At 30.9% G+C, this 14,271-nt stretch overlaps 2 protein-coding genes across 5 annotated transcripts; both read right to left on the reverse strand.

The window, feature by feature from the left end:
• Positions 1-2,324: 2,324 nt before the first annotated feature.
• Positions 2,325-5,439, reverse strand: LOC137822652 (putative magnesium transporter NIPA6). Of its 3 annotated transcripts, none has more exons than XM_068627596.2 (9): positions 5,156-5,439; positions 4,993-5,049; positions 4,791-4,881; positions 4,544-4,704; positions 4,316-4,443; positions 4,090-4,227; positions 3,524-3,616; positions 3,300-3,417; positions 2,325-2,630 (listed from the first exon to the last, which is right to left on the reverse strand). In XM_068627596.2, exons 1-9 carry the CDS (start codon positions 5,391-5,393, stop codon positions 2,536-2,538), a joined length of 1,119 nt encoding a protein of 372 aa, XP_068483697.1. In that variant the 5' UTR covers positions 5,394-5,439; the 3' UTR covers positions 2,325-2,535. The 3 variants fall into 3 exon arrangements, with proteins under 3 accessions (XP_068483697.1, XP_068483696.2, XP_090151017.1); XM_068627595.2 differs by having other exon boundaries at positions 3,294-3,417; positions 5,156-5,391; XM_090294891.1 differs by lacking the exons at positions 2,325-2,630; positions 3,300-3,417; positions 3,524-3,616 and having other exon boundaries at positions 4,060-4,227; positions 5,156-5,395.
• A 4,430-nt stretch (positions 5,440-9,869) lies between these two features.
• On the reverse strand, positions 9,870-13,489 carry LOC137822850 (protein transport protein SEC23 D-like). Of its 2 annotated transcripts, none has more exons than XR_016515331.1 (7): positions 13,132-13,489; positions 12,963-13,028; positions 11,907-12,145; positions 11,658-11,787; positions 11,430-11,562; positions 10,169-10,212; positions 9,870-10,081 (listed from the first exon to the last, which is right to left on the reverse strand). XR_016515331.1 is itself a non-coding variant. In XM_068627856.2 (7 exons), exons 1-3 carry the CDS (start codon positions 13,163-13,165, stop codon positions 11,988-11,990), a joined length of 258 nt encoding a protein of 85 aa, XP_068483957.1. In that variant the 5' UTR covers positions 13,166-13,489; the 3' UTR covers positions 9,870-10,081; positions 10,169-10,212; positions 11,430-11,584; positions 11,658-11,787; positions 11,907-11,987. The 2 variants fall into 2 exon arrangements, 1 of the variants encoding a protein (XP_068483957.1); XM_068627856.2 differs by having other exon boundaries at positions 11,430-11,584.
• Positions 13,490-14,271: the final 782 nt, after the last annotated feature.

The raw sequence follows: 14,271 nt of genomic DNA on the forward strand, positions 1-14,271 counted from the left end.
AAGTCTCAATTCATATTATCCCTTTTATCCATTATTTTTATACTAAAAATAACCCTATCATTTATAGAAGGTGATATAAAGTAATATAATTTATCGACAAATATTTAGGAGACAAAAAAGAGTAACGATGACAAGATTAATTACGAGAGAAAAACATAAATAAAATAAATTCAATATTATAAACTAAATTGATTATATCCTTAATCTTATTTTATTAGGTTAGTGGGACTAGAAACAAGTTTTCAAAGTAAAAGAATTATATAACTCAACTGAATGAAGAATGTGTGAATTATTATTAGTATAAAGTTTATTTAATTTTTTGAAGTAATTTATAAATTAACAGAATAATTTAACTCTAAGTGATGTAGTGTAGTGAACACGCAAATCTTCATAGATTTCTAGCTGTTCCTTCAGGAGCGGAAATTATGGAAGGAAACGTGCAAGATTTATGACATATTGGGGCCGAATTATAAATTTAAAACTTTAATCTTATAAAACATTTTTATTAAAGTATTTAACATGATGTAAAATTTAAGATTTCAAATCTTAAACAACATTTTAATTATAAAATTAAAAAAAAAACTCTGAAAATAAGTATGTCTAATTAGATTTAAAGCTATATATTACTAGAATAAAATGTTATAAATTATTTATAATAAAGTAAAAGTTGGGATTATTGTTGGATAGATGGGGAAAAGTTGTGATAGCCGTTGGCATAGCAGTGATGAGTATTTAGTGAGCCGTGAAGGTAGCCACCACAATTAATGAACAGAGTCCGCAAGTGTGTGTTTGTGAGTGTGAAATGCTTCAAATTTTGCAAAATTTTCTCCTTTCCAACCACAGTATCACATGTCAATGCCTGAATTTATTAGTTCCACACCACTGTTCAGATTCATTATCCCTTCATTATACCCAAAAAGGACCAACACCTTTTGCTTCACTCATCATTATATCTCTACAATTCTTTTCGTGTTTAATCACTTCTTTATTATACTTTTTTTTAATTTCTTTCACTTCCTTTTATATAAATTTCATTAATTAAAAAAGTCAAGATAATATGTATACAGATTATATCCAATTTCTTTTAGCTATAAAAATTAAATTTACTCCATTGTAATTAATATTTGAAATTTAATTTGTTAGAGTTAATAATTTAAGTATAATATTGTATATTTGTATTATTTAAATATTAAAATAAAAAATTTAATTTTTTAGACTAATTTTTATTTAATTTTTTAATTTTAAAAAAATTGACTAGTTAGGTTGGCAGATGAAGGAGGTGAGTCATAACATGTCAACATATCAACTTGTCTATCAATTTAGTGGTCGGTTAATACCTATGTAGCAGAGATACTGACACGAACACAGATACGAAGATATGTAAAATCTCTAAAATGCAGGACACGGGGACACGAATCTATATATTATATAATTATGAATTATATAAATTGACAATAAAGATTTATGTGCACAAGTATGTTCCAGATTATTTTTTGGAGCATAAAGATGTTTTTCATGACGGGTTCACAAGGATTTGTTTCTTATTTTTATAATCATAATAACAATTTATACAATAAAGTTTGAATTTTAAAAAAAAGTAATGTATTTTTCCTTTTTAAAATTGTGTTAGAACCATATTATAATTGTCAGAAATCTAACAAATACTTTTTGAATTAGACACTTCACGGATACGTGTCCTACATGTGTCCTACGAGTGTCAGTATCCGATACGAGTATCTGACACTAACACGCCATTTAAGAGGAGTGTCCGAGTTTCATAAATTGATACACTTATTTGACCTGTATCATTAGTAAATGAGTAAAATTGACAAAAAAATATTATATATATTTATTGTTACTATTTTTATGTATTATTTATTTAATAATCTAATTTTATTCTTTATTTTAGAAAATGAACTATATAATTATGATAAAACGAGTATGTCTTGTATACATTTTTATAGATATCATGTTTTTGACATAACTAATTATCTCATTACTATTTTATGAATATTTATAATATAGTAGATAGTTGATTATGTATTTATTTTCATTTAATTTCTTTTCTACTGGAAAGTCCATTGTTCGTGATTTCTGTTTTTTTTTTATAATAATGACAATTTTTTTAAGTTGAGGTTGAAAAGTTGTGTAATTTTGATATATGAAATTACATGTAAATCACCCATTATAACAATTAAGAGAGGACAATATCAAATATATTTATGTCACTAAATAATTGATTAAAGCTTATCGGAGGATACTATTAAGGAATATACAAAAAAAAAATAAGAATATTAAAATAGTGGTACCAAAACACAAGGGAATTATATCGAAGAGGTTTTATCTAGAACAAAAATATTTATGATTTATGAGAAGTATAATTTGAAAAATTAGTTTGTGGGGGAAAATTACCAAAACAGAAGGGGTACACAATTGAAATTGGTTGTCCAAATCATGAAGCCACTAGGTTCATCTTTGCATTGTTGAAAGATGCTAGGAGAACAGGTTCTCTTACATCAACCTCCCAAAAATTCACTATTCACCGTAATCTGAACCGTGTATAATAAGGTTCAGGCGTTCATCTTCAATGTCCTTCACCAAGTCTTCACCAATGTACCATGTTAAGGATCCTGCATCAAACAGTAATGCAAAGTAAACATCACTGGATCAGGTTTATTCCTTGTAACGAAATCACTCTGCCTGTGATACCAAGAGAGTCCAGGGATGGATTATTATAATTACACGAAATAAAAGAAAAGGGACATTTGATCTATGTAGCACAGACACGGATACGACACGTACACAGATACGAAGATACGTAAAATCTCTAAAATGTAGGACACGGCAACACGGATCTATATATTATATAATTATGAATATAAATTGACAATAAAGATTTATGTGCACAAGTATCTTCCAGATTATTTTTTTAGAACAGAAAAATGTTTTTCATGACTGGTTCACAATGATTTATTTCTTATTTTTATAATCATAATAACAATTTATACAATAAAGTTTGAATTTTGAGAAAATTAATGTATTTTTTCTTTTTAAAATTGTATTAGAACTGTACTAGAATTGTCAGAAATCTAACAAATACTTGTTGAATTGGACATTTCATGAATACGTGTTCTACAGGTATCATAGGAGTGTCCGAGCTTCATACCATTTGATAGTCATTAGGTAGCAAATAGAAGCTACAATCATGAATCTATAGTTCCAGGATTTGGGCCCGAATATCTGAATTAACTAACTGTAATGCACAGACAACAATTGATTGAAAAGTAACATACTTGTACCTCGCATGTTAGATTGTTCTCGTTCTCTTGTCGCGTGCAATAAGATTGTTCCTGAAAGAACAATGATAAATCCACATATCTCAGAGGCTATGCTGCTTGCACTTTGACCAGACCAATCCTGCACGAAAATCAAAGCAATAAATAAGTCAAGCTTTTTCTGTAGTTCAACAAAGATGTTTGATATAGCACCAAAGGAAGCAAAGAATATGAATATGTCATGATACCTTAAACATGATCACACTAGCAATAATAGTCAGAGTTGTGAACATGACATAATGTAGGGGAGAGACAATAGCTGTGTTGAACGTATCCAGTGCCTGAAACACAGTTCCATATAGCAAAAACGTTCAAGATTAGTCAACAGATAAAGGAAACCAAGATAAACCATAGATGGTTTTTTTTTTTTTTAATCAGCGAAACCATAGATGGTTGACATGCAAAGAAATATTACGGCAGTAAAAACAACATTAGAATTCAGTTAACCTGTCTGTAATTTGGCAATGAAGAAATAAATCTTCGGAAAAGAGCCTAAAGACTAACAGAGAGCCGTTTAAAAGATTTCATTTCATACTTCTTTCTACGTATTAATTTCAATTGGCCGTACATTTAAATTTTGTATCAAATGCAACTTTTCAAGCACAAAAATATAAAATTCGTCAGATTGATTGGTGAAATATAATCAAGTAGTCATGAGCAATTTAAAATTGTTCGAGGTTGATAACATGCACAATGATTTATGTTTCGATTACCGGTTGCATCGAGCTAAATTTCTTAACTATCCAAGACTCACCTTGTTCAGGTAGTTCAACTGTGTAATGATACATATGACAGCCACGGTAAGAAAAAACCAAGTTTGAGGATACGTTATTTGACTTATTCCTTCTAATGTAAGCTTGATTGCAATTCCTATGGCTTTTGTGCTCATAACCTGAATAGTTTAGTTAGCATATAGTTAGTTTGTGCATTACAATATCAATATAAAGCTTGAATCAGAGTGATTGGTGAAACGCAAGTACCGTAAGTGAGCCCATCAATGAACAAATTCCCAAGTAGACCAGCATATTTTTCTGACCATAGCGAGGTTCAAAATGCAAAATCAAGGCTAAAATTACCGACACTGTTACCGTCACATAAACAAGAAATACTGTTGAAAAAAAAAACGAGATTATGAGAATCGCCACTTAAAGACCAGAAATGAACTTAATACAGTAGTAAAAATAAAGAAAAGAGAAAGACAAACTAACAAGGTTGAGTGGCGAGATCCCATATTTCTTGTACAGAATTCAAAGCGTGCTCTTGAGGTGCATGGATGACAATGAGAACTGAGCCCACGATGCAGAACACACATCCCAAAATCCCCATCTGCTGAAGCTTTTCCTTCAGCAAGAAGTGGGCCAAAACAGCACTATCCCAACACACATGGATTGAGCAAGTTTGAACAGATAACATATTATGATTGATGAGAAAAAGTCTTAAGGCACTGATACCTACCTGACAATAATACTTAGTGCGCCAAGGGGAGTAACGAGAAGTGCAGGAGCATATATATAAGCCACAAAATTTGCAACCTCCCCAATAAACACTGCCAGAGATAACAATGAGTTTGGATATCCAAATAAAAGCATGAACACTCACTCTGTCCCACAATAATAAGGCTATAAGAATGGTAACAGCAGAGGAAGAAAAAAGTTACTTGTAACCATGCCAGCCCACCAAAAAGGCTGTAGTAGATAAGAATAGCCGCCAATTCCTGTAAGTAAAATCAATTTCATTTGATGCAGAGATAACAGTGAGAATGAGGCATGCATAGAGAGGCAAATAAAACTGAAAAATCAAATTGTAAAAGGGATGAAGACCTGCGCGAGTGCCATGTGTAGCAGCTTGCTTAAGGCCTTTCTTTTTCAAAATGAAGCTTGCCCCTATGAACACACCCGATGCGACGGCAAGAACCAAACCCTTTGAGTTCTCTGCAATCCCCATCGCTGTCACTGTCACTCTCTTCTCACCGAAGGGGCTCACCACTTTTTCATCATTTCCTCTTCCGAAGCTTCCTGCGTCATACTCTGCTTCGCGACAATATATGCCTTCATTCATGCTGCAACCTTATTTCTTTACTTATGTTACGTACAGTTAAGTATTCATTTTAGGCTGAAGGAAACCTCCTCATTTGATGTCTTTTACGTACACAACTTGTCAAATATTTCTAATGTTTTTTAAATAATAAGATAATTACAACATTATATATATAATACTTAATATATATATATATATAATTAGATAAATAAGTTTTTATACGTTTATTGTAGGGGGCTTATTCTTCCTGCACCCTACGATTTTATTCCTGCACCCCCACAATTCTCGAAATCTTGAAATTGACCTTGACTTTTTATTTGAAAAAGGACCCGTGGTTACCGGAAATTGGGATCTGAGAATGTGCTACGGATTCATCAATCCAGAACTGAATCATTTTTTTTCCTGAATGATGGGATGTTTTGGAAGCAAATTTTGCATAAATCATTGATTTCTGGACTGCTGAATCTGGAAGCCTAATTTTGTTACGGATTGGTGTATCCGGAATACTTTTTTTTTTTAATTATGGATTTCTGAATCTGGAATGCATATTTTTGTTACAGATTGGTGGATCCAGAATGTTTTTTTTTAATGATGGATTTTTTAATCTTAAATACATATTTTGAATTACGGATTGGTGGATCCAAAATTTCACCGGAAGTGCCAATTCGAAATTTTTCTGGATTTTATAATCCAAAATGAAAAGAAATAAATACAGTTCAAGTGCATTTTAGGGTTTTTAAAAAATAATAGGGACAGTTTGGTCTTTGCATAACATTGTAGGGTGCAGGAAGAAATTGCCATTGTAGGGATGCCGCACTTGGCCCGCCCTGTAAAGTGAATGCGGACTAGATTTTTCGTCTCCCCCCGTATAAGGGCTGGCCCGTAGGTTTGTGGGCCAGTCTGCATTCATTTTTTTATTTTTTTTTAGAAATTGAATGATTTTTTTTTTACTTTTTCTCTTAAAAAATTATCACAAAAGACAAAGGCATTAAGATTAATATAGCAACAAACGTTAATTGAATGTTACATAATCCAAGTATCAACCTTCCAATATTCTTGGCTTACCCACTACCTAACATATCCACTATTATTTATTCCAAATTACATGAAAAAATATCATATCTAACATCCTGTATTTTCATTCTCAAAGTTGGACTAAAAAGGAGTTTTAAGGAAATTATAACTCCAATGACCCTTGTAATTTTTTTGGTTTGCAGGTTAGCCCACTCCGACTCGCTGCTAACCCACACGGACCACGTGTTATGTGGGGCGGGTTGATGCGAGTTAGCGAGTTGAAAGATGAGTTTGGTTCGCAATTTTTACTAATGGACCGCGGACCAACCCACACAGCCCATCCCACTTTGTCATCCTTAGTTTTATTGTGTAATGGGATTCATTCAATTAATATTAATGAATTCCTTACTCAATCCAATTATAATTAGATATACTAAATAAAACTCAATTAAATTCAATCATCTAATCTAATTCACAAAATTATAACTAAATTAGATTATATTTATCGAATTCATGAATTAAATGCAACCAAATTTTACAAACCCAAAATAGAACTAAAGTAATAAAGTGAGTGAAACTATCACCTTTAAAATATAAATTAACCCAGACTTACCGTAATTTCTTCATAATGTATGCGTTATTGTTGTGTTTTAAAAAAAACAATTTTTTTTCATGAATATAGTTCATATACTATCTCAAAATTAACTATCAATAAGAAGTTTATGTTTACTGGATAAGGTCTTAACAAAGCAAATATCATTTTAATATTGCAATAATGTATCTTGTGAAAATTACTTCAAAGACGCATATTAAAAAACTAGTTAAATATTCGTTTCAATTTATATTTAATTTAAAATACCTTGTTGCCTAAAAACTGAGAATTTACAAAAAAAATACATATAGTCTACGTCTCTAGCATACAATAAAATACATTCTCTTAATAATTTATAATGATTTTAGTCAACCGAATAGTTTAAAACTAATGCAATATAAATCTAATCAATGAAAAGAAGTTATTATAGGTATTATATTTATATATATATATATATATATATATATATATATTGACTTAGTGAAATACTTTTTTTTTCTCTCTTTTGTTAATATTTTTTTAAAATATTTATTTATTTAAAAAAAAACATGATGTTTAAATTCTAACCTTTTCGATGAAAATGATTTTTCTAACAACATTACTTAACAAACATCGATTCTTACAAAAACAACTAAAAGAAATACATATTTTTTTAATAGAAACAACGTGAACGGATGTATATAAAATTTGTATGAAAATATATTTGGTCTGTCTTAAATTAATTAATTTTTTTTTAAAAAAAAGCAAAATTCTGTATAAATAATTAATTTTAAACCTGAGTATTTTATACAAAATACAAATTTATTACAAATACAATAATTAAAAAATATATAAAAATTAATGATTTACTTATATATTGTAAATAAATAAAGAAAATAACATCCCTAATTTTACCCATATTTACTAATATATTATGCATGCAATATTTAATTAACATATAAACATATATTGTTTTCTCATATTTGTATTAAAAAAAATATCCTTCTTCATAGGGATTTAATATATACATCAAAAGTTTAAAAACAAAACAAAACATTCAATTTAAATCTATCTAATCCTTCTGCTGCTCATTGAGGAGCTCTATTACCTGCAATCTCATATGCTCCCGTGTAAAACACGATCATCACAGATAAAGAAACAAACACAAACAAATAACAGCGTAAGCTAGCTAAACAAAATTTATATAATTTCAATTTCAAAATAATCAACATCATTCATCAAGTCTCATAAAAGTTCTCAACCATCAAATGTCTATTAAATCTTCGTAATTCATCTTTCATATATCAAACTTCTACGGACTCATATCACATAGACATTTGACTCTACTTCCGGAAGACTTGTGCGTTGACTTAGACTCAGAGATCTGCATTTGTCATACTATATCACTGTGAAATCCACACACACAGTTATGCGCATAAATAATCTCAATATCATCTCTCTCCTAGTATGATAGGGTTAACTCATATAACAGGTCAAGTTAGTTATCTTTCAAACAACTTACCCATTCATATGAACTTCCTTTGACTCTCACCACCTGAATAATTTCATCTATATGATTCCATTATCTCAGTAGAGTCAGGATATCTCCTTCTAGACGAATCCCTAGTCAATGCACATCCTAAACAATCTTAACACGGTATTTTCTTTCCTGAAAATACTATGTTTTGATCTTACTTTCACATCATTTCACACTTCGTTTAACACATCAATACACCATACAATCATAACATATAATTTAAACTTTCTAACAATCCAAATATATCCAAAAAGTTATTTAACAATAATAATCCAAAACAAACTATGCTAAAATAATAATAATAGTAATATATATATATATATGTATATAATTGGATTGATAAAAAATATTTTAGTGTGAGTTAAATAACACCAGAGTCCACCCAGTACTTTTGGATTGATCGAAAATATTTTAGTTTGATCTAAATTACACCAGAGTGTACCCAGAATTTTTGGATTGATCGAAAATAGTTTAGTTTGATATAAATGACACCAGAGTGTACCCAGAAATTTTGGATTGATCGAAAATAGTTTAGTTTGGTCTAAATGACACCAAAGTGTACCCAAAATTTTTGGATTGATCGAAAATAGTTTAGTTTGATCTAAATTTCACCAGAGTGCACCCATAAATTTTGGATTGATAAAAAATATTTTAGTTTGATCTAAATGACACCAGAGTGTACCCAAAATTTTTGGATTGATCGAAAATTTTAGTTTGATCTAAATGACACCAGAGTGCACCTATAAATAACAAAGTCCATGATATAGCTAAAAATTACTCTAAATCAACATCAAACAACCAATACTCAACAACATTATAATTTTATAATAGCAACCATATATCAAATTTCACTTTCAAATCTCATTCAATTTCTAATATACTTAAAACAAACAATCACTACAAAAAAAAGTGTATATTGTGGCGGTTATTTTCGTATAAACTGGCGTTTATAACCGCCACAATATACGCTTGTGGCGGTTTGTCAAACCGCCATAGAACTGGCCGCCACAAAGTTTAATGTGACGGTTTTACGCTACCCGCCGCAACACCCGCCACTTTAAACATAGTGTAAATAGTGGCGGTTTTTATATGTAAGTAGTGTCAGTTATAACTGTCGCAATTTACATTCATTGAAGAAGATTCTGACACCATAATATACGTAAGTAGTGTCAGTTATAACTGTCGCAATTTACATTCATTGAAGAAGATTCTGGTGCCATAATATACGTAAGTAATGGCGTTTTTAACTGACGTAATTTTAATTCTGAATAAATAAAATTTAACCACCATTTTTTTATAATATTTTTTATAATATGTTTTATACAATTATAAAATTTAACTACCACTTTTTCATAATAAAATAAAATAATGTATAAAGTTGTAATCATCCATTCATTTCATTGAAAATTAAAACACACATAATCATGTTCAAAAGTTTATATGTAATTGAAAATTAAAGTACATAGAAAGTTCATACATCCCTAATCAAATTTAAAATTAAAACATATATCCCTAATCAGTTTTGCTTCTAGCACTTGATCCTATTACTTGATTAGGTGATGGAGCACCACTTCCATAATCTAACGCCTGAAATAAATAATTTTAAGTTAATGAATTTGTCTGCTTATAATTATAAAATAAAAGACACCAATAAATATTTAAATATATTAATACCTCATTGGTGGATCCATCCAGCACATGTCCAAATTTTAGGAAGCCTGCAGTGAATTAGTGACAAGGCATGTCAAATGGACTTATGAGATTTTACCATTTAAGAGAAGAGGGAGATATAAAACAAAATGAAATACTAAAATAATATTAATTTAAATGTATTGTACTTTGTTGATATTTTTTATATATTCATAAACCCTGAACAACTAATCCTTATTTCTACCCTATCGCAATCGTAACTAATTAATTGAGTAAATTATGATAAGAAATCTAAGTTATAAGATAGTTTTGAATATTTTTCATATATTCTAGTAAAGATAATATTAATATATGTGTTTGATAGAGTACTAAGAGCAGTCTATTTTCCACTAGTAAGAACTATGTAATTCAAGTTCAGCACTTCAACACAAAGAAGAGCAAAGCAGCAGAGGATTAATTAAGCATTTGCTAATGATATACTCTAGGAATTTGGATGACGAGCAATGAAAATCACATAACTATCTAGAAAATGGTGCATGAATTAATATAAAGATGATTTCAACTGCCTAGATCAGATTGTGTTTGATATTTTATAAAATACTTATTCAAAACTCGAATCACAAAAAAGAAGAAACCAAAAACTAGAGTTACAGCTTTATGCACAAAGAATGAAGAGTTTCCATGTTTACAATAAACAAGACGACAAATGAAAGACTATGCAATTGATGGAATAACTAATGAACTAGAACGGATTTCTCATGATAAAAATTATCAAATCTAAATAATACAAGTATAAGGTTTAACATGACATTTACAACTTAATTCACTTCACTTAAATAAACACATTAAAAAATGTATAAGCATTAAAGCTTTAAAGACATGGTTGTAAACAGTAGCAGTTTATACCTTGATATGTGTGAAAGTGTGTACATAAATATTGATGGTAAGGTGTTAATGTTAACACTTGTGATTTCAACTACGTTTGGATTCAGTTACCAAATTAGATTTCATGCTTATCACTTAAAGTAAGTGATTAATAAAACAATATGTGGTAAATTCAATTGCAATTGATTAGTTTAAGTAATAAGAAGTTAAACAAAATAATAAGCATTATTTTGATATGGTTAACATAAAACATAATTGGCTAATTGAGAAAAGGGGTATATAAAACCACCTCAAGTTGAGATTGTATTGGAGGCAGTCACACAATAATCGGAAAATACCAAACAACTATCTCTTACTGTAAAGCAAGTCTCAGGATATTATGTAAACACACGAGACTTACATGTCCTGGGGCAATGTTGAATCCTCAGTACTTGTGTACAAAAATAAGGAACCCCAAATTTCAATACTTAGAAACTTTAGGGAGACCAAATCAGTGTACTCATTTGTTACAGCAAATATGTCAACACATACACCTGCTTGAACAGCAACAGCAGCCTGTAATACATATGTCAATTCTTTTACTTCTAAAAAATGGGAGACAGGAATAGCAACATCATAACTTAAATACCAGATCTTTATAGAAGGGTGTCTGCTCTGGGAGTAAAGCACGATCTGCATCCTTCCTTTGCTTTCATATTGCTCACCATATCGTCTTGTGTCCATAATCAGGGGATCAGACAAGAAGACAAAGACTCTAGCTGCAGTTCTCAGAAGAAATAATATCTTCTTAAAGCGTTTTAAATATAGAAGATTAAACATTAAAGAATCACACTAACAAAAGTCATAAATGGCAAGTTTTGTATTTGTCCATTCAAACCTAAAGCAAAAGTATTCCCATATTTAGATGCAAGGAAATTGCAGAGAGCTTCCATTGCTATCCCAAAACCACGCCCACCTATCAGAACACCATCCAATCCTTGACCTGCTGCCGTGGTTCTCTTCCATGAAGTTGTTGGTCTAAGTGTTTCAAGTGCAGATGCAATGGTGTGGTCAACATAATACCTTCCATAGCAGCCAACAGTGCACTTTTGGTAAGTTCTAGAAACTCCTCAGAAGCTGCAGTATAACCGAAAACATTTTTCTCGATTACAAAATGACAGTGATGAAGAAGACACATCTGTATATTTAGGAAATTAATCAAGTTTTAAAGAACACTATGAAGGAAACAAATGCCAGAATAGAATAACAAACATGCAAATCAGGCACATCTATCTTCACCTTAATCATTGCATCACATCCTTCTATACAGAATCAAAAGAACCAGAAATAAGAAGAAATGGGTAGAATGACTTAATAAGGGGAAAGGATCAAAACCAAAGGTCATTTATGCAATCACAACCTTCTCATTCAAACAAAAGTTAGTCCAGAAAACACAGCCACCGAAACAGTTCCAAACCCTATAAGTCTAACTTGCAGCAATCATGGCCAGTAACACTGAAAAAACATTGGCCACGTAATCTAATAATCATTCACCATATCCAGACACAAGATCCATGTGTTTTGAATCTGCGTCTCATTCTCCAGTCGGTTAGATAAAATTAATATAGAAAAAAATATTTATCGACGGTCTCAACTCTTAAATAAGGGAACAGGAGATAATATCATAACCATGTGGAAACTAGACATATAAAAGTTATTATCGCCATAAGCAACATAGCCTACAGAATTATAAGTAAAATGCCATATTGCTCTCACACACAAAATTCTTAGGCTCCACCAGGTCCTAATCAGAGAACCCAAAGCAAAACTCACAATCAGTAGCATACCATAAACTCCTGATCAATTAACCTCACCGAACCATCCAATTGTCAAAATCCAGTTCCAATTATCACAATTAGCAAATCAATAAGCCGTGAGATGTTAGGAGACTTACAGGACAAGTTAACAGCAACAACATATACCGGACATGCCAGCATTGCCGCTTCCTTCGCCGATTCCTCTGTAACAGTTCCAATCAAAACAGTCAAATATGAAAAACATGCACAAGAGCAATCCAATTCAACAACGATGAACCAAAATCGAAAAGTAAATTTCATAATTACGCGTAGGCAATGCGAGATCTACGAAAGAGGACATAATCTCGGCACAGGACTGAGGGCTAAAGTAGCGTTCGATGGCGTCGGAGGAGAGGCCATTGAGGTTGCCGCAGAGGGAGCAAGATTATAACCACTGCTCGAGCTTGCAGTAGGTGTTGAAGTAGGCCCAGCAGTTCTCGCAACGCGGTAATGAAGAAATGAAGAAAAGGAAAACTTGTTTTAATTCAGAAGGATAATTAGTTGGAAATGACATATTTTTGAAAGAAAATTGTGACGGTTAGTCAAATGACGTATTATACTGAAATTTGTGGCGGTTATTAATAACCGCCATATTAAAACCGCCACTTTTTACATGATTTTTTGTAGTGAATCCTGGAAGAATGTTTGAGACTGGTGACCACGTCACCCCCACATCCAGATCTTCTAGCCTAGTGTTCTATTGGAAATTTAAACTAACTTTCCTTACCTAAAATTTAGTAGATATTCACTAAGAGCTCCAAAACCACCAAGAACTCAAAGGTAACTTAACCTGCACCACAGAGTCCTAATAAAAAATCTAACTATATCACTAGGACCTTGAGCTAACAGAGATTAACCCTGAAGCTAAAAGGGTCACAAGCAAAGCAAGGACAAAAACAATCTAACAAGTTCAAAATTTGACTCAAAGAGAAGAGCAAAAATGAACTCACTCTATCAGATATTCTGATCAGGTAGTCTTGTAGTATTCATTGTCAGGGGTGTGATGGTGGACTCCCCGATCGTCGAACTGATGAGCGAGGAAGTCAGAATCTTAGAGAGAAGGGAGAGGGAAGGAAAAAGAACTTTCTAGAGAGATTGTGGTTCTTTTTAAAATAATGAAACCTGAATAAATGAATTTCTATTTATATGTCATTTTCATTTTAGATAAAAAAATATTCAGGAGTCATTTAAAATATACCTCTTCTACTTCAAAGTAATTTTCTAGATCCTTACACATGTTATAAAAAATATTAAAGTGAAGTATAAAAAATATAAATTCTCTCTTATAAATATAGAATTTTAATAGAGTAATAAATAAAATATTTACTTATATTCGTTACAAAAACAATTATATATAATGATAAAATATTAAAATAAAATTAAAATATATCATAGGGTAGGTCAAAC

Source organism: Phaseolus vulgaris, chromosome 9, assembly GCF_051622355.1.
Source record: "Phaseolus vulgaris cultivar YP4 chromosome 9, ASM5162235v1, whole genome shotgun sequence".
NCBI lineage: Eukaryota > Viridiplantae > Streptophyta > Magnoliopsida > Fabales > Fabaceae > Phaseolus > Phaseolus vulgaris.

Bases quoted from the DNA above. Each gene is read 5' to 3' on its own strand.
- LOC137822652 (XM_068627596.2), bottom strand. From the start codon at position 5,393: ATGAATGAAGGCATATATTGTCGCGAAGCAGAGTATGACGCAGGAAGC. The intron at 4,882-4,992 runs GTAACTTTTTTC...TATCTCTGGCAG, and splicing joins GTGGGCTGGCATGGTTACAA to TGTTTATTGGGGAGGTTGCA. The intron at 4,444-4,543 runs GTTAGTTTGTCT...TTTTTTCAACAG, and splicing joins GGATCTCGCCACTCAACCTT to TATTTCTTGTTTATGTGACG.
- LOC137822850 (XM_068627856.2), bottom strand. From the start codon at position 13,165: ATGTCCTCTTTCGTAGATCTCGCATTGCCTACGC. The intron at 13,029-13,131 runs GTAATTATGAAA...GAACTGTTACAG, and splicing joins AGATCTCGCATTGCCTACGC to AGGAATCGGCGAAGGAAGCG. The intron at 12,146-12,962 runs GTAAGTCTCCTA...GTTATACTGCAG, and splicing joins TGTTGCTGTTAACTTGTCCT to CTTCTGAGGAGTTTCTAGAA.